General features: G+C 41.1%; 1 protein-coding gene across 1 annotated transcript in view; it reads left to right on the top strand.

Moving 5' to 3' along the window:
• The first annotated feature begins 9487 nt into the window (after nt 1-9487).
• The window catches only part of LOC108674870 (saccharopine dehydrogenase-like oxidoreductase), an 11699-nt gene continuing 779 nt past the window's right edge, over nt 9488-20407 (top strand). The window contains exons 1-9 of the mRNA XM_018162858.2: nt 9488-9958; nt 10426-10602; nt 12635-12693; nt 13956-14037; nt 14852-15026; nt 17128-17331; nt 18545-18899; nt 19335-19481; nt 19893-19987. Of these exons, the coding sequence (XP_018018347.1) occupies nt 9754-9958; nt 10426-10602; nt 12635-12693; nt 13956-14037; nt 14852-15026; nt 17128-17331; nt 18545-18899; nt 19335-19481; nt 19893-19987 (1499 nt within the window). The 5' untranslated portion in view covers nt 9488-9753. The remainder of the gene's footprint in view (nt 9959-10425; nt 10603-12634; nt 12694-13955; nt 14038-14851; nt 15027-17127; nt 17332-18544; nt 18900-19334; nt 19482-19892; nt 19988-20407) is intronic.

Below are 20407 nucleotides of genomic sequence, written 5' to 3'. Positions count from 1 at the left end.
CCCACGGCCAGTGTAGCTGTCAGCTCACCTTCTTCAGAAGTGTGAAAGCTTTTGCCGGTGAAGGTGTGTTTTACGATTGATCCATAAAGAAGTGTTGATCGGTTCAAAATGACATAAGAACAGGTTCTTTTGAATAACCTATGGATTGGCACCATGGTCAGGCTGCAGTAACACATGCTCAACTTACAGTAAAGACAAATTTTATCTTTGCCCTTTGACTATTTTAGGGTAAAATTAGAGATTTGGGGTAACACGTGCTGCGTGCATGGACTTTGTAAATAAATTCATGGCCAAGATAAGGAATTCACGGCTTGGTGAAATGGAATCATGGCTCAAAGAAATGGAATCACGGCTGGCAAATCCATGAAACCACGGCTCGAAAAATTCAGTTGCGGCTTGCCAAATATTCCATGCCAGTGCCTGAGCAGCCTGACCAGTGACCAGTGGTTTTTTTCACATCAAGACTAATGATCAAGTGATGCAAATAATATTTCACTAATTCAAATTATCATCTCCAGCAGGCAGCAGCTTTCTCTAATTAGATTTATATTAAAAGTTGGAACAACCAACTTTTCCCACTGTGCAGAGACCACTGTGCAGAGAGTGGATGAATATTGCAGGATCTTTGGCAATGCTTCAGTAGTAAATTTATGCCTTCAAAAGATCTTGCGAACACATTTAGATTGAAATTCTTGCATTTAATATATTTGTCAGTCTTCGGCCAACTATTTAAAAAAAGTAAGGTTTCCGATATGTTGGATGGATCAGGATGCAGTGAAGCTTGTCGGGAAATCAGTTGCGATGAGTTCCCGCCAAAAAAAATGTAAACATCAAGCTTACGATTACATAGTTGTGGTCACATTAGAGCGGCCAGACTGCATTATCACATGTTTAGTTGACACTTGCTGTACAGTCGGACTGTTTTTAGGGTAAAATTAGTTATTTGGGGTAACATGTGCATGCAACCTTGTAAATAAGTTAGTGGCTTGTAAATAGTTTTTCATTATTCAGCATAAATGGCTTTTCATTAAAAATTACCTGGCAACGCATCTTAAAATTATGCAGCGACGCTTAGGGCTTAAAAACCCATATATTGGCAATGCTGCATCCACCCTCTGCGCCCTGGTGCAGAGAGTGGATGAATATTGCAAGATCTTTGGTGACACTTCAGTAGCAAAATTTACGCCTTCAGAAGATCTTGCAGACACATTTAGATTGAAATTCTTGCATTTAATATATATGTCAGTCTTCGGCCAACTATTAAAAAAAAGTAAGGTTTCCGATATGTTGGATGGATCAGGATGCAGTGAAGCTTGTCCGGATATCAGTTGCAATGAGTTCCTGCCAAAAAAAATTTAAACATCAAGCTTACAATTACGTAGTTGCGGTCACATGAGAGTGGTCAGACTTCATTATCACATGTTCAGTTGACACTTGCTGTACAATCGGACTGTTTTTAGGGTAAAATTATATATTTGGGGTAACATGTGCATGCAACCTTGTAAATTAGTTCGTGGCTTGTAATATAGTTTTTCATTAATCAGCAACTCATAGTGACAAGCAGAGAGTTTTTTTAGACTCTCCCTCTAGACTCTAGTTTATTTTTGAGTCCTATTAGTAGACCAGTAAAGTATCATGGATACCAGCATTGTCATACTTAAGTTATTGGTTAAAATCTGGAGCAAATGAGGAAATTACAAATGAACTGATTCTAATAAAGCTCTGGTTTGCCACTATTCTCAGCGTAAATGGCTTTTAATCAAAAATTACCCGGCAAAGCATCTTAAAATTACCCGGCAATGCTTAGTGCCTCAAAACCCATATATTGGCGACAATGCATCCACCCGCTGCGCCCTGGAACTTTTCTTTAAATCTGAATTGTAGGGTAAACGCGGTATATTCCGACACATTAAGGACGCATCAAGAAATGAAAAATTATAAAAAAAAACCCGTATGCGTTACTCAAGTTCTGTTGGCTCTACGTGACTCGCAAAACACCGTACTACACGCCAGCAACAATGAAACGTCACAAAATGTTGCCATATTTATTTAAAAGCCTTTAGAATGCAAACCTACCAAATCCCTATATTCCGACACTGTGTGTGGCAATATTCGGCACGTGGTGAGGCGTATTCTGTCCGCGCTTCAAATTATACTGTTACGTAATGCTGTCATCCACGTGTTCGAATTCCGTTCGCTGTGTGAGCTGTATTGGAATACAACACGGCTTTGAATTAGAACACTAATGAATATTGAACACTACTTAATTACGCTTTTAATTAACAACTATTAAGCTTTTAATTAAGCAAATTTTAATTTTTGTACAAAGGACTACTACACACATTGTAATACTATTGTATGAAACAATTATGGGCATATCATTTGTTGATGCCACTAAAACAACAGCATTTTCATAGTGTAGGCGATCGCCTCTGCTAGCAGAGGCTGGACATAGGCTATGCATGTCCTGTGTGTAGTAGTCCTTGTAATATATGTTTAAAAATTACTTTTTAAAGACAACACTTCTAAAGAATCCAGTGTTTGCAATGTTAAAGATGTACAATGAATTTTTCATTTATTTCTGAATGTTAAAAAATAATTTTTCAATTTTTTTAATATATAAAATTTTTTTCAAAATTATTTATTCTGTCAATTGATTCATGCTTTGCCTCCAACTTCACACAAGTATGCAAAAGTTCAGATCAACTGGACAGGTAAAAGTGTGTCAAATATCAGTTATAAGATTTGTAGCTGACAAAATTATTTTTTCGATTTTGTCAATATTGATTTTTTTTAACTTTTTAAATCATTTATTTTGTCATTTGATTCTTGCATTGTCTCCAACTTTACAAAAGTGTACAAAATTTCAGATTGATAGGATAAGTACTAGTGTGTTAAATTTCGATTATAAGAATTGTAGCAGACAGACAAACAAGAAGTGAAGTTAAAGAGAAGTGTTGTAAAATGTATAAATTTTTGCTGCTTTGTCTTGTTATCAATACAAAAATACAAGTGCATAGAACTGGCAGTTTATATGAAGAGAAAAGACTTGATGTAAAATGAAAATTAAATGTACAGATTTTTTATGCTATTATGTTGGAGTTGATAGTGTTGGAGACTTGGAGTGTTGCATGTTGTCTATGTAAGATATTAAGGAGTTGTTTTCTTGCATTACAGCCAGGGTGCAGAAAGTGGGTGAATATTGAAATTTCTTTGGTGATGCATCACTGCATCAGCAGCAAAATTTATGCCTTCAGAAGAACTTGCTGACACACTTGGATTGAAATTAGGTATTGCATTATAGGAATTACTCTGAAGTTATTGCAATTATTGCAAATCTGAAAGACCGCAAGCACACAGTAAGATTTCCAGTTAGATGGATCAGGATGCACATGCAGTGAAGCTTGTCCATAAATCAGGTGCGATCCAGCGCTCAGAGGGTGGATGCAGCGTCGCCAATATATGGGTTTTTAAGCCCTAAGTGTCGCCGGGCAATTTTAAGATGTGTTGCCGGGTAATTTCTAATGAAAAGCCATTTACACTGAGTAATGAAAAACTATTTACAAGCCATAAACTTATTTACAAGGTTGCATGCACATGTTACCCCAAATAACTAATTTTACCCTAATAACAGTCTGATTGTACAGCAAGTGTCAACTGAATATGTGATAATGCAGTCTGACCGCTCTAATGTGACCGCAACTACATAATCGTAAGCTTGATGTTTACATTTTTTTGGCGGGAACTCATTGCAACTGATTTCCGGACAAGTTTCACTGCATCCTGATCCATCAAACATATCGGTGACCTTACTTTTTTTTAAATAGCTGGTCAAAGACTGACATATATATTAAATGCAAGAATTTCAATCTAAATGTGTCGGCAAGATCTTCTGAAGGCATAAATTTTGCTACTGAAACGTCGCCAAAGATCTTGCAATATTCATCCACTCTTTGCACAGTGGGTTGTGATGAGCATAATGCGTAAGTGTTGCAGTGCATAGAGAGTAGGGGAAATACTATCATAGTTGTTAGCAGCATTTTCTTATAAAAAACTACCCAGCAATGCATCTTTAAAATGGCTGGTGATGCCTTGGGTTAAAATTCCATATCTTGGCAGTTGGCAATGCTTCTTGCACCCTGGCAGTACAATCTTCAGTGGGTGTTAGAAATAGGCATGGAATCTATCTACTTTATAAGCCATGGCTAGCCATTGAATATATCAACTAAACAAACTGCAACTAGAGCTTTCCTGCCTTTTTTTTGGAGGAATGAGATTCCCACTAAATAATTTATATCCTCTATCATTGTCGACAGCTGTGCATGATTGGGCTACAAGATACCAAATTTATGAAAAATATGACATTGATCTTGCAATATTTCAGTAAAAAGTTAGCAGTATCCATTCTTAGCCACAACTTGAACATTCCCACAAATTTTGAAGGAATTGAAGCTGCAAGATACTGGTACCTGCTGGATGAATTATCTCTACTGTAATTGTTAACACAAGCATACAGTCAATCTGCAGGATTGCAGTAGTAAGTAGGAATTTCCCAATCTTGGTGAGAAAGATAAGCTTTCATTAAACCCTTCAGCAGATTATTAGAGAAAGATTAAAAATTCAAATTTTTTATTGTGGTCTTAGAAGATATCACTTATTTTAAGATATGTTCAATCCTGAATTAGTTTTGAAATTTTGCATATTAAGGTATTTATATCAGTTTGCCTGAATGACTCATTAACTAAAAATCTAAAAACATAGAAAATGCAAAGTAAATTCACCGCAGTTTAATTGAAAATATCTTGGAGACCAGTTCCATTATTAGTTTGCAATTTGTAGAATATATATATAATCAACAGAAAGACTTGATAGCATAAAGGTTGAAGCCTAAATAGCCAAAACTAATTTTGCATTACATGATCCCTTTATCTGGCTGTTTAGGTTTCAATCACTTCTGTGTTTGAGTATATTCGATCATTTGCTAATCAACAATTACGTATGTAATTTATAATAAAATATTTATTTTACTATTCAATAAAATAAATGAAAAACTATTCAATAAAATAAATGCTATTCAATGTTACTATGTAAACTGGAGCAAAAAAAAAAAAGTAAAGTTGCTTGTATTGATTTTTCCATTTGAGAGCAGTAAGCTACTTCCTGGGTTAAAGTGTACTAATATTTCATGCATTTATTTACTTTTCTATATTTTGTCACCAGGGCTTAGGGCTTGCTAGAATTCCCTTTCGTTTATCTTGTTATAGTTGAATTTTTGGGTATTTGAAAAGAAAATTGTATACAAAATGTCTGCTGGGAAAGCCCCCAATAGCATCGTTATAATGGAGGAGGATGAAGAAGGGAGCAAAATCTTGCGGAAAATCAAAGAAAGTCCACACATGGTGATCGGTAAGTGGTCAAGCTTGTTCTGAATAGAATTTAAGAAAGTCCACTCATAATGGTTGGTAAGTTGTCAAGCTTGTTCTGAATAGTAATTTCTTATAATTTCCTCTTATTAATGACAAATTTCTGCAATGACTATATCTTAGTTGTATGTGATGATTTACTGGAAACATTTATTCTATTTGCTGCTGCCATTGATTTTAAATTATTTGTAGTAAAACAAAACTCAATGTTTTGTTGCCAGCCTGATGCCTAATAACCTAAGGGTGACTGAGTTATCTACGATTTATGTTATTCTTAGGCCTTGCTGCAGTTTCATGGCTATCTGAAATATTAATATATCCTCTATTATTCGACAGGCATGGTTGGTTGGTGTGGCGTTGTGGCATATGGCCTGTATGGCATCAAGAAAAGGAAGCAGCCACTCGGCATCCACCTCATCCATACTCGTGTCATCGCCCAGGCCTGCGTGGTTGGCATGCTCTCTTTCGGTGTTGGCTACCAGATTATCACTGAGCACATCGTGCCCTGGTATAAGAATAAGTTCTCTTCTGATGCACCTTCTAAATAATTATGTGTATAATTGGTTTATTTGAACTAATTCATACTGTGGATTTATTAGAATGTACAGACAAGGTTAATGATGTTCAGCTAGCGTAATTGATTGTAAAAACTTGTTTAGTTGTTGTTTATTTGTGCTTATACGTTCTTATTCGATGAGAAATTCCAAGTGAAAACTTTAAGTTTATATTATTACTCCGATGTTAATAAAGTCATATGAAGGTAGTGCTGATTCATGATCAAGCTTCATTTATGTAGGTGCATACTTTGTTACTGAAGAGAAATTATTTTATCTGCCGCCAATCGTGATTCATCTTTCATTATTCGTGTTATTTATGTGCATATGTTCACGTCTAAGTGCTATTTAAGGTGGAAACGTGTACACCAACGTCTTGAACATCAACCTGAATGAACTCAGTATAATATCTCAGTATAATATTTTATAATTTATTGAAATTATCTGTTGAAAGTACTCGTGAACTCGCAACTTAAAGCTCATCCAGGAAAGTTTGGTGATCTCTCAGTGTGTCTGTAAAATGCTGCATCAGAGCAGGGGTAGCTCAATAGTTATTATAAAGACTACAAAACTGACGTGAATATATTCATGACGTGAATATATTGTCTCATTGCCCTGTCTGCTGTCAAGGGCGTGACATCGCACTGCAGTCCCAACATGCTTTATTAGCATAAGTTTAACTCTGTTTGATTAGCATTTATTTGCGATTAATTGAATAAAGTTTGAAATAAATTTGGTTTTATATGAATTTACCAAAAATATGCTACAAATTAGTACCATGACGAACCTGTACGACTTTTTATGTGAGGGGGAAGGGAGAATGCGAATCTGTCGAATTGGCTCTAACAAAATGTTTTTGTCATAAGATTGTATTCATCACTATACGATGTACTCATCAAGTGGTTAGTAGAGACACTCGTACCTGAACCTCGCAAGTCAATCTTATCTTTCGGGTATTGTCAAGCAAGCTCAGTTCCAGATGTGCGTTGCTTGTGAAGAATTGGTTCCTAAATCGTACCATGGAAGCCTCTCTTTGAAATAATTGGATTTATCAAATGGGTAGTGAAGATGGTTGTACTTATTAATGCGCGGAGCTTATTGGTGTTACTAAAGTGTTTACAATTGTCTGTAAAGAAGACATTGCTTGAGCTGTGTTTTAATAACCTCCATATTAATGTTGATATTTACTAGCTGCGACCATTCAGTAACATCGGTACTAAACCATCTTTCAACTGAGTAACTCTTGTATCAGGCATCTATAGGTACGAAATGCATTGGTTCTATTGCCTTATAGCATCGCTTAGCGTGAAGACTATTTTATGACGACGAATAGAACACGTTACCGCAAGGGGTGAGTGACGGCCGGTTCCTGAAGGTGGGAAGACGACGGTGAACTCACAAGGGTGTTGGGCGCCCTCGGTCCCTGTGCACTGTACTAGCTATAGGCAGCGCCTGCGCCCTACAGGCAGCACCTGCGCCATACAGGCAGCACCTGCGCCATACAGGCAATCCTTATCGGTTTTACAACAAATGTAGTCGTCCTTAGAATCTAAATATCAAGTGTCATGATGCCGTATAAGTAGCTACTTGTTGTGACTGAAATGCTTTGAACGTTGCATCCACTTGGCATGTGTACTGGTGTGCATCTTCATGCATTCATTGAATGCGTAAAAATATGTAGTTTCAAGACGTTCGTATAAAAAGAGCAAGTTCTTCAAAATGGAAATTTTTCGCGCGCTAGTTTTTGTGCCTTGATTTAACGTCGGGGCTTCCCGAGCGCACCAGTCTATTCAGCATTTTTTGTGCGTTATAACCTGTTTTTGCCTTCATGAGGCTCAGGTTATCCCGCCAGCTGTCCGGAATATTGCGCTGAAAATCAAAACAATCTACAACTTATTTACGATTGCCACCATCAGACTCGCCTGGCTGCTTCACAATCTCCCGAATATGATTCACAATTTCATTATCGCTGTTCACTATCTTCCTGAATTTCCTGGGATTTTATCACTGCTGCCACATTGTTTAGCCGGGCGTTTTCGGCTGAATTCAGCATTAGTCCAACAGAGTTGGCCTCCTGAAATATACTCCGTAAACTTGATGTAATTTTTATAAAGACCATGTAATCATAGAAAATAAATTGTTTCACTTCAGCTTATCGAATTTACTCTATAAGGAACTGTGGCCGTTGTTGGTCTTTTTGGGCTGATTTTGCCGTTTTTTTTTTTTTTTGCAACCGTGCTTGAGTCGCGCGTGTAAGAGCTAGTAGCGCATTTAGGCCTTGTAGTATTGTGATCAAATATTACAAAAAACTGTATTTTCGTGGAGTTACTTGAAATAAACTTTGCCGAGAGCGATGAGTGTCTCCGTGTTGCTGCCAGCGCCACCAGGATAAGTCGTTTGTGTGGGGATTCACAGGGAACATTGGCAAGGTCATCACAGATATCACATGCCTAAGCAAGCATTTGACGTGCCGTCTTTACGTAAGTTTTGTACAGGGAATATATATTTCCTCATTACTTTTGTGTGATAATGCACGTCACTGTCATACCAAGGAACAGTGTACAGTAGATAACTAGCATTTCGTTATCAATTATCATTTCCTCACACGATCTATTTGTTGCGAGGAGTTTAGGTATGGCATTTATATAGTAGGTTCATTAGTCGACCGCTAGCCGCCGAGTCGTGCGCGTCGATTGAGTCAGCGCTGACCAGAGGCTGCTCGCTTTTTTCAGTGGTGTGATGTTATCAAGAGACAGGCCTAATGACTACATTTATTGTGATATGGGACAGAAGTCCCGGAGAATTCTTATAAAAGTTTTGTGACGAAGCTTATAGGATTGGCACAATATTTAGCAAAAGCGGCAGGGTAAACAGAAAGTGCTGCGAGCAGTTTATCGTGTTGCTAAGAACGCGACCGGTGGCACAGTTTTGAAGTCATTCCAGACGCAGATTACTGGGAAATGTGCTGTATTTGTGAGATTATGTGTGTCGAGATTATGCTTAATTATTAAATCAAGAATTATTTTATGGAGACCAAATCATCGCTGCATTATAGCAATGCCTCTCGGGTCTGTTCCTGATACCTAGTCGGGCGCGAGACCGATTTAATTTTTTTTCTCGATAGCCATTCAAAATTAATGTACCATAAAATTAGGTTTCCCTTTGATTATTTCATATTTTAAATTAATGAGGTTAATGCCTGAAAGATTATTCCTCACACTTATTTGTCGTCTTCGTGTAGTCGCCCGACGCTTGGTAAAGTGATCGAGGTTTTGTTCCCGTTGACCTGTCCTGTCTTGTGTCTGAGGTGCCAACCGTGCCATTCACGGCAGCTATTGCGCCACTGACTTCGATGCTCGATGTATAATTTGTTTATTTTACAAGATTTGTGATGGAAATTGTTTAGCAATATTTTTATTCACATTCGAAGTTTTTCATTAGATAATATCAATTTCATTTGTACCGGAATAAATTGTGTAACTTTTTCCTTATGTTATGCTATTTGTGAGCTTTCAACGAATCGATTACGAACCAGTTTAATTTGCCGGTTTAATACAAAAAATTCCCAAGATCTCTTGAAATACACAGCAGTCAAATGACCAAGCAGTAGAGGAATATATTTTTATCAATTTTCAACTCGGTTGAGCAGAGTACAGGGAATATATATTTATTTATCTTCGAAGAGGTAGAACACATTACATGATTACAGGAATATTAACTTGATCTTCAACGCGGTTGAGCACACTACAGGAATATATCCACAGTAGGATATTGCCATGGCGAAGACGAGTGAGCGCTACGACCTGGTGGTGTACGGGGCGACGGGCTACACGGGCCAGTTCGTGGCGGAGGAAGTAGCCCGTGTGGCTCAGCTGGAGAAAGAGAAGCTGGGCTCCCAGACCGAGACTCTGACGTGGGCCGTCGCCGGCAGGAATAAAGATAAGCTCGTCAAGACCATCGAAGACGCCCGCCGCGAGACCGGTGAGTCGGGCAGGCGAAGGTTTGCTAAGACATGTTCGGGCAGGAGAAGGTTCGCTAAGACATGTTCGAACCGGCCACAGGTTCGCTAAGACATGTTCGAACCGGTCACTGGTCCGCTAAGACATGTTCGAACCGGACACAAGTTCGCTGAGACATGTTCGAACCGGCCACAGGTTCGCCGCTCTCAGCTGAGGCTCCCAAAATTACAACAGAAAGTGAGCAGATAAACTCTGGCGACTGCGATAGACGTTATTGACTCACTCGGTTATCACACTTATAGCTTATAAACTTTATACTCATAATCTTACTCCATGCTTGTTTCGAGTTAATTGACGCTCTATACATTCTATCTTCCGTATTCTCACACACTACCAAGTAATGTCAAATAATTCACACGATGTCTGGCAATGGACGTTACTTCAACCTAACTAACTAGCCTAATTTTTATTCCCAATAACCCACCCCAGGCCTGCCACTCGACGACGTCGGCATCATCGTGGCCGACGTGAGTGACGTCTCGTCGCTAGACAAGATGACGTCGCAGGCACGGGTCGTCATTAACTGCGTCGGCCCGTACGTCAAGTACGGCGAGCCCGTCGTCAGGAGCTGCGTCGAGCAGGGCGCCTGTCACGTCGACATCTCGGGTGAGCCGTTGACAGCAATATTGTCTTGACAAGTCGTGCAGTAATTTGAGAACAGCAATATTGTCTTGACAAGTCATGCAGTAATTTGAGAACAGCAATATTGTCTTGACAAGTCATGCAGTAATTTGAGAACAGCCATATTGTCTTGACAAGTCGTGTAGTAATTTGAGAACAGCCATATTGTCTTGACAAGTCGTATAGTAATTTGAGAACAGCCATATTGTCTTGACAAGTCATGTAGTAATTTGAGAACAGCCATATTATCTCGACAAGTCATGTACCAATTTGAGAACAGCCATATTGTCTCGACAAGTCATGTAGTAATTTGAGAACAGCCATATTGTCTTGACAAGTCGTGTAGTAATTTGAGAACAGTAATATTGTCTTGACAAGTCGTGTAGTAATTTGAGAACAGCAATATTGTCTTGACAAGTCGTGTACGTAGTGATTTGAGAACAGCCATATTGTCTTGACAAGTCGTGTACGTAGTGATTTGAGAACAGCCATATTGTCTTGACAAGTCGTGTACGTAGTGTTTTGAGAGCAGCCATATTGTCTTGACAAGTCGTGTAGTAATTTGAGAACAGCCATATTGTCTTGAATAGTCTTGTAGTAATTTGAGGAAAGCCATATTGTCTTGACAAGTCGTGTAGTAATTTGAGGACAGCCATATTGTTTTGACGAGTCGTGTAGTAATTTGAGGACAGCCATATTGTCCTGACAAGTCGTGTAGGTAGTAATTTGGAAACGGCCGTATTGTCTTGACAAGTCATGTAGTAATTTGAGAACAGCCATATTTTTTGACAAGTCGTGTAGGTAGTAATTTGAGAACAGCTATATTGTCTTGACAAGTCGTGCAGTAATTTGAGAACAGCCATATTGTCTTGACAAGTCGTGTAGTAATTTGGGAACAGCCATATTGTTTTGATAAGTCGTGTAGTAATTTGAGAACAGCCATTATGTCTTGACAAGTCATGTAGTAATTTGAGAACGCCATATTGTTTTGACAAGTCGTGCAGTAATTTGAGAACAGCCATAGTGTCTTGACAAGTCGTGTAGTAATTTGAGACCAGCCATATTGTTTTGACAAGTAGTGTAGTAATTTGAGAACAGTCATATTGTCTTGACAAGTCATGTAGTAATTTGAAAACAGCCATATTGTTTTGACAAGTCGTGTAGTAATTTGAGAACAGCCATATTGTTTTGACAAGTCGTGTAGTAATTTGAAAACGGCCGTATTGTCTTGACAAATCGTGCAGTAATTTGAGAACAGCCATATTGTATTGACAAGTCGTGCAGTAATTTGAGAACAGCCATATTGTTTTGACAAGTCGTGTAGTAATTTGAGAACAGCTATACGTATTGTCTTGACAAGTCATGTAGTAATTTGAGAACAGCCATATTGTTTTTACAAGTCGTGCTGTAATTTGAGAACAGCCATATTGTCTTGACAAGTCGTGTAGTAATTTGGGAACAGCCATATTGTCTTGACAAGTCGTGCAGTAATTTGAGAACAGCCATATTGTTTTGACAAGTCGTGTAGTAATTTGAGAACAGCTATACGTATTGTCTTGACAAGTCATGTAGTAATTTGAGAACAGCCATATTGTTTTTACAAGTCGTGCTGTAATTTGAGAACAGCCATATTGTCTTGACAAGTCGTGTAGTAATTTGAGAACAGCCATATTGTTTTGACAAGTCGTGTAGTAATTTGGGAACGGCCATATTGTCTTGACAAGTCGTATAGTAATTTTAGAACAGCCATATTGTTTGACAAGTCGTGTAGTAATTTGGAAACGGCCATATTGTCTTGACAAGTCGTGCAGTAGGTAATCTGAGGATTGCAACTTAATCTCAAAAAATCTAGTATAACCTGGAAAACAGTTATTTAAAATTGATAACTCGCTTGTGAATAAATATCATCACATATGTAAGGAGCACTTTTATTCAGAATGATTAAATTTCAGAAGAGCTTCTGTTCTTTAATTGAATTGAAATAAATAATTGACAACGCCTGCAACTGTTCCCTCAGGCGAGCCCGTGTTCCTAGAGGGCATGCAGCTGCGCTATGACGACCTGGCCAGGGAGAAGGTGAGGGTAGCGTGCGTGTGAGGGTAGCGTGCGTGTGAGGGTAGCGTGCGTGTGAGGGTAGCGTGCGTGTGAGGGTAGCGTGCGTGTGAGGGTAGCGTGCGTGTGAGGGTAGCGTGCGTGTGAGGGTAGCGTGCGTGTGAGGGTAGCGTGCGTGTGAGGGTAGCGTGCGTGTGAGGGTAGCGTGCGTGTGAGGGTAGCGTGCGTGTGAGGGTAGCGTGCGTGTGAGGGTAGCGTGCGTGTGAGGGTAGCGTGCGTGTGAGGGTAGCGTGCGTGTGAGGGTAGCGTGCGTGTGAGGGTAGCGTGCGTGTGAGGGTAGCGTGCGTGTGAGGGTAGCGTGCGTGTGAGGGTAGCGTGCGTGTGAGGGTAGCGTGCGTGTGAGGGTAGCGTGCGTGTGAGGGTAGCGTGCGTGTGAGGGTAGCGTGCGTGTGAGGGTAGCGTGCGTGTGAGGGTAGCGTGCGTGTGAGGGTAGCGTGCGTGTGAGGGTAGCGTGCGTGTGAGGGTAGCGTGCGTGTGAGGGTAGCGTGCGTGTGAGGGTAGCGTGCGTGTGAGGGTAGCGTGCGTGTGAGGGTAGCGTGCGTGTGAGGGTAGCGTGCGTGTGAGGGTAGCGTGCGTGTGAGGGTAGCGTGCGTGCGAGGGTAGCGTGCGTGTGAGGGTAGCGTGCGTGTGAGGGTAGTGTGTGTGTGAGGGTAGCGTGCGTGTGTGACAGTAGCGTGCGTGTGTGAGGGTAGCGTGCGTGTGAGGGTAGCGTGCGTGTGTGAGGGTAGCGTGCGTGTGAGGGTAGCGTGCGTGTGAGGGTAGCGTGCGTGTGTGATGGTAGCGTGCGTGTGTGAGGGTAGCGTGCGCGACACTCTGTGTACGGCCACATTTATTGCGTTTATTATCAATTATTAATCTTTAGTTTTGGCGGCGGGAGGAAGTGAGCTTTTGAAAGTAAATTCGAATTTAATGTTGTTCGTCACGTAATATATAATGACGTTACCGTATGTAAACAATATAGGTAGGTTGTATTAGGTTGTCAAATTTTTAAACGTGTGTTAAGACTGGGTCAACGAATTAGGGTTAATTTAAATCTTGATTTTAATATTTGAATTTTTACGTTCAATTTTGCGTAAATATTTTTCAAGGTTGGTGAAAACTGAGAAGAATTGTCAATTTTTACTTCAAAATTCAACAAAAAGGCAGTTTCACCTTTAAACTTTACAGAATATTGAACACCATAAATAAATATGTATTTATATGGCGTATTTTGTGGCGTGTTATAGGGCGTGTACATCGTGGGGGCGTGTGGCTACGACTCCATCCCTGCTGATGTGGGGGTGGCTTATCTCGATAAGCAGTTCCCAGGTGAGGCTTTAACATCATCCCTGCACCATTACCTAGTAGGGTACTAATGAGAAGCAGTGAGAAGTGTACTAATAAGTAGGGTACTAATGAGAAGCAGTGAGAAGTGTTTCATGCACTTGTTGAGTGAACGCTGGGATGAACGAAGATTTTAGGAAAGAATGTATGAGGATAGGAAAACTTTGTGCGTTTAATCTGACGAGTGACGAACGACGTCACATTTGCAATATGCAAACTCATAAGTTGATTCGATTTATTGAATGAACAATTCTTCACTTGCACTGCACTATTTTCTCGTAGCCACAAACTAACGCTTCTCAATTTACGGAATTCTTTCCGGTTACGATACTTGATGCTTGTTAATTTTTAGAAAACCTCGAACTTTTCTATGGTTCTTCCAACTTTTTTTGTATCACAGATTTGCTCTACTGGTTTCCTGTACATTTTGGTTTAATTCTTCTAAGTTTTGGTTGCTATTTAATAATTTAATAACAACAAGGTGGCCCAGTGGTTAAAGTTCAGAGTACCAAGATTGGAGCAGAGAGGCGCGGGTTCGATCCCAGCTCTGTGCGCCAGTTTCTGGTCAGAATCGGCGAGGAGGCCGGGCGGTTAAGCACAGCAGAATTGTAGCAGTGAGTTGCGAGTTCGAGACCGCAAAATGCTGTGAAAGTTCTGTGATGTTTAGAATCGGCGACAGGCCTACGGCCTACTAAACGCTGAAACCGCTATCACCCGCCTGTCGCCATACTAACCCACTTCCACCTCACGCTCTTTCACGAGCCCACTGCCCCCCGTGAAGCGCCCCCACCCCCCGCAGGTGGGCTCAACTCAGTCGAGATGTACACGAGAAGCACGGGGCCCACCGCCCCCGTGCACACGGGCACGCTGGAGTCCGCCGTGGGCGTGGTCACGGACATGCGCGCGTCCTCGCAGCTGCAGCGGCAGCTCTTCCCTCAGAAGCTCCCCTCACCCACCTACCCTCTGCCCCACAGGTGAGGGTGTCACGGGTGTACAGTGTCGCGGGGTACCGTGTCACGGGTGTACCGTGACGGCACCACAGGTGAAGGTGTCACGGGTGTACCGTGTCACGGGTGTACCGTGACGGTACCACAGCTGAGGGTGTCACGGGTGTACCGTGACGGCACCACAGGTGAAGGTGTCACGGGTGTACCGTGACGGCACCACAGGTGAGGGTGTCACGGGTGTACCGTGACGGCACCACAGGTGAAGGTGTCACGGGTGTACCGTGACGGTACCACAGCTGAGGGTGTCACGGGTCTACTGTGATGGCACCACATGTGAGGGTGTCACGGGTCTACTGTGATGGCACCACAGGTGAGGGTGTCACGGGTGTACCGTGACGGCACCACAGGCGAAGGTGTCACGGGTGTACCGTGACGGCACCACGGGTGAGTCTCCGAGGGTATCATTTGTTCATCGTAATTTCAGGTAAGTTATTCGGTTATAACTCCAGGGAAAAGGCTTCACTGATACCTTAAATAAATACTAATTTGTGCTAATTTCTTGCCTTATTACTTGTCGGAACGCGGGGCTAGAGTGCCTGCAGCACGTGTTTTATCATCCTAATATTTACTCACCTTTCGTCTATATTCCTATACATATCGTTCAAATTTTTCCTATATATCATTCAAGTCTATTTTTTATAACTGGACATTCGCTTCTTATTCGCTAATTGCATGTTGCACAGCTTATTGAACACTTACGAGTTATGTTCCTTGTATTCTCTTTTATATGTGAAGTCTTCCTGATGTCAACAAGTCCTTCGGGACTTGGTTCTTATTTCCTCCTTCCTCCTTTAACGAGTTCATAATAAAGTTTAGAACTACGTTACAATGTAACTAGTTTTCCAATTAGGTTGCCAACTAGTTTTCCAACTAGGCTGCTCACTAGGTTTCTAACTTGGTTACCGACTAGATTTTCAACTAGGTTGGCTGTTAACTAAGTTAACGACTACATTTTCACCTAGGTTGCTAAGTTATCGACTAGGTTTCCAACTAGGTTGCGTCCCTTAGTTGGGGTTGCTAACTAAGGGACTAGATGCTAACTACCGACTAGATTTTCTACTAGGTTGGTTGCTAACTAGGTTACCGACTAGGTTTCCAACTAGATTGCTAGCTAAGTTACCGACTATATTTTCAACTAGTTTGCTAACTAGGCTTCCAACTAAGTTGCTAAGTGGGTTGCAAACATGGTTTTTTCAACTAGGTTGCGAACCAGGTTTACAATCAGGTTGCCAATTAGGTTGCAAACAATTTCTTCAACTATGTTGGTTGGCAACTCGTTGATTCGTTGGGATACGGTGTTCGGACCTGCAATGTAGCTGTGGCAGTGTAAGTTGTCATCGATCATTTTGGTACGCCTTCATTGAGACATGAGAATTACGTGAAATTTATTGATTGTTTTACTTACTAGAGGAAATATATTTTGATCGTGTTCTGCGTCGGAATTTTGGAACGTATTGCACGAGTTGAAATGGTATTTTGGACAGCTTGGTCAGGTCAGTGTAATGTTCTTGTAACGCCTTTGGCTATGCAAACGTGATTTTTATCACCTCTAATCGAGACAAATTTTATTTATATATGTCTCTGACCGAACGATAGTTTGATGCAATCAGCAACAAGCTGGGCTGATATTTTATCATCTATCACATATTTTCTTACCCCGTAAATTTATTCTCGCATTCGAGTTAAATGAATAATGCAAGTTGTTTGCTATAGGTACATTTTTCCCCTCGGAAACCGTACACTCAGAGAAATGAGTGAGACTTTGTTCAAATAGCAATGCACGTTTTGTTCTTGTGTGGGTAAACCTGACCCAGTTTGGCCCGCAACAAGGGCGCATCAGTGCTACGTGCGCTCTCAGCTCGCGCTGTGAACAAGATAGTGGCATTATTGCCGACTATGACAGATAGGTTGGTTAGTATATTGGTTGCCAACTATGTTGATTGGCCAATAGTTTGGCTAGTATATTGGTTGCTAACTATGTTGATTGGCCAATAGGTTGGCAACTAGGCAGCATGCATTGACGACATGATGATCATATTTGGACAACATGACCCATTCATTCGCTGAGAGAGCCCCTGTTTGGACCGCTCCACGCAGGCGGCCTCAACTGCTGCGAGGCTTACAACTCTGTCCTCGGGCCTCTCGTGCCCATACACACGACGACCCTCGAATGCAACGCCATCTCCCTCGCCCTCGCCGACCAACATAAGGAACTCCTCGCGCAACTCTACCCTCAGAATTTGCCCTCACCTCGGTTCCCCTTGTCTAAAAGGTGGCAGTAGCCTGAAGCGCTAGTATAACTGCTAACTAAACTTGCTTCCTATATGTGATATATGCATCCAACCTACAAGCCTTCCTATATGTGATATATGCATGCATCCTACAAGTCTATGGCTGAAGAATTGACTTATAAAAACATACAACATAGCGACATTTTCATAAGCATTCGCCTCGGTTTCCTCTTTCTGTAAGAGTTTGCTCTTCGGAGATCTCATTTCATTATCTAGTTTCTAGAGCTAATAAATTCCATCTCTTTTACTCATGTCATGTGAGATTTATACATCTTCCTTATTTTATACGATATACTACGAGTCTCCATATGCGAGTCACGGTGAGATCATGTCCATAATCATGCATCATGTTATTGTGTTAATGGTTTGGTCATTCATTTACACATAACACATTCTCAGCTTTTACATGTTTCAAATAGGCAATAATCAAGCGATGATTCTTGAAAATAGTTTGTGAGTGTTGTAGTTCCTGACGATGTTCCTTCACCAAAATTTTTTCGACATTTCCCGCTGCCGTCAACTTTATGAATTTTCGCTAATAAAAGCGATGAAACAAAACAATTTCTGGCGCGATAACTAATGTTTTACAAGCCGCCACCATTACTATCATTTATTTGAGCTGAACACGAAAGTGTTGGTGAAGGCTGGTAAGTGTACAGGGCAACTCTGTAAATATGGTAAATGCGCCCCCTACCTACTGCATGATGGCGCTTTAATTTGGACTTCTATTAATCTATACTTTGAAATGTTATGATGGTTTGCTATGTCTTGTACTATTCAATGCTGCAACACTTAAGAAAAAAGAATGGCTCATATTGTCCAAATAGTGACGTAGACTTTCTGTCTCTAGCGCTGATGCGCTCCTTTGACGGGGCCGGACTGGGTCGTATGAAGGCAAAAGGTGCATTGCGACTTGGACGAAGTCTCTATAATTTCTGTGAGAGTGTGTTCTTCTCCCCTCTGATATCGAAAAAAATCATTTCTAAAATGAATTTAAAAAAATACATAAAAAACGTATGCATTTTATTACCCAGGTACCTACCCCACAACATAATATTTTCTATTAATAATTTGTCTTTAATGACAATGTCGTCTCTGGGTATTGGCACCCCTCTGATGTCGAGTAAAAAAATCATTTCTAAAATGAAAAAAAAAACTCTACGCAAAAGAAAAACCTATAAATTTTATTCCCAGGTACCCCATCCACTACAACGAAGAACTCAAGTGCTACGGCATCCCGTTCCCCTCGGACATCCCGGTGGTGTATCGGTCGCAGCGCTACCGCCACGACGTCCTGGGGCGCCGCCCCGTCCAGTTCCAGCAGTTCCTGGGCTGGGACAGCTTCTTCCAGGCCCTGGGCATGGCTCTGGGTACTGGGTACTTCTACGCCGTGGGCAGCTTCAGCTGGACCAGGAGTCTTGTTCTGAAGGTGACCACGAGGGGCGTGTGTGTGAGTGCCCTCGTCACGACTACAGGGCAGCGATGCAACGCAGTTTCAACATATTATAGATGTTCAAGCGTATTATTATATTATACATACTACAACATATTATAGATGTTCAAGAGTTCAGTTCCTCGAACAGCGCTGCACTCGTTCAGGAAAACGAAGAATGAACGTACCGAAGTTCATCTTCAAGACATCAACCTAATACTCCCTATTTGTTTTCTCATATACTTTCCATACATCTCTACTTCAATTATTAATTTCCGTAAATTATTTTCATTTATCTTATTTGTCTTCTCATTTACTTTCCATCTCTCCTTAAATTATTAATTCTTATAAATTATTTTCGCTTATCTTATTTGTTTTCTCATTTACTTTCCATCTCTCCCTAAATTATTGATTCTCATAAATTATTTTCATTTGTCTCATTTGTTTTCTTATTTACTTTCCATACATCTTTCCTTAAAATATTAATTCTCATAAATTATTTTCATTTGTCTCATTTGTTTTCTTATTTACTTTCCATACATCTTTCCTTCANTGACGGGGGGCTTCTTCTCCCGCGCGGGGGCGGCTCGTGACGACCTCAAGAAGATGGGCTTCACCACCACCCACATCGGCAGGGGGTGGAGCTCCCCATCAGCAGGGGAGCCTACATCTCCACCAGACTCCACCAAAATACTCAAGGTTATTGGATATGAATTGTTGATGTATGCTTGATATTCATGCAATAACTGTTTCGGCCGAGTCACTCTTCAGATACCGTACGTCTTTATTCTCTCGTTGCCAGGACGTTTCTTGGAAAAATATATGTTTACTACAAATAATTTATCATAGTAGGTCCATACGTCATTAATTATTGATGTTTAGTGGCAACTCGTTCTGACACATGCTGGGTGTTTCGGATGTGTCATTATAGTTAATTATGGAGGTTGTGATGGTATAATGATCATTAATTATTGATGTTTCGTAGTCATTATCATCAAGTATTAATAATTAAGATTTCGGAGGCATAATCATCAAGTATTAACTATTATCAAGTATTAATTATTAATGTATCGGAGTCATTATCATCAAGTAAGGATGTTTGGGTGGCAGATTGTGGGGCCGGACCCCGGGTACGCCGCCACGTCCCTCATGATGGTGGCGGCCGCCATGACACTGCTGAGGGAGAGACCGCTGTGTCACGGACGGTCAGTGAAGTGTAGCGATATGTTCTTGCTGCTGATGTTGATGGTAATATCATAGAGCAGCCCCTGCTGACGTGGTGCTGATATATTGTTATTTCTTATGGCGACTGGAGTGTCAGGAGCGGTTCCAATGGTGGGCAAGGGGAGAGGAGTCACTGGAAGAGGAGGGAGATGAGCACAATGTGGGAGGGGGACAGGGAGGCTGCCGCTTGTACGGGACTGTCCCTTAGTGTGGGGACGCTCAAAATAAGGGGGAAGAAGGGACAGACAAAGAAATGCCGGATGGACTGTGGGCATGCATGGGCTTGGTGAGCGTCTGATCCTAAATGTATAAGATGTTAAGGAACTGCAGTGGCGAGGCCTTATCTGAAACAGCGGCTGTCGTGAGGACAGCCTTCATAGATTATATTTTGAGGACAAGGA

The sequence above is a fragment of the Hyalella azteca genome, unplaced genomic scaffold, assembly GCF_000764305.2.
Source record: "Hyalella azteca isolate HAZT.00-mixed unplaced genomic scaffold, Hazt_2.0.2 contig12345, whole genome shotgun sequence".
NCBI classification, from domain to species: Eukaryota; Metazoa; Arthropoda; class Malacostraca; order Amphipoda; family Hyalellidae; genus Hyalella; species Hyalella azteca.
The sequence above is the reverse complement of the archived record's forward strand: the minus strand, read 5'-3'. Positions and strand labels throughout refer to the sequence as shown.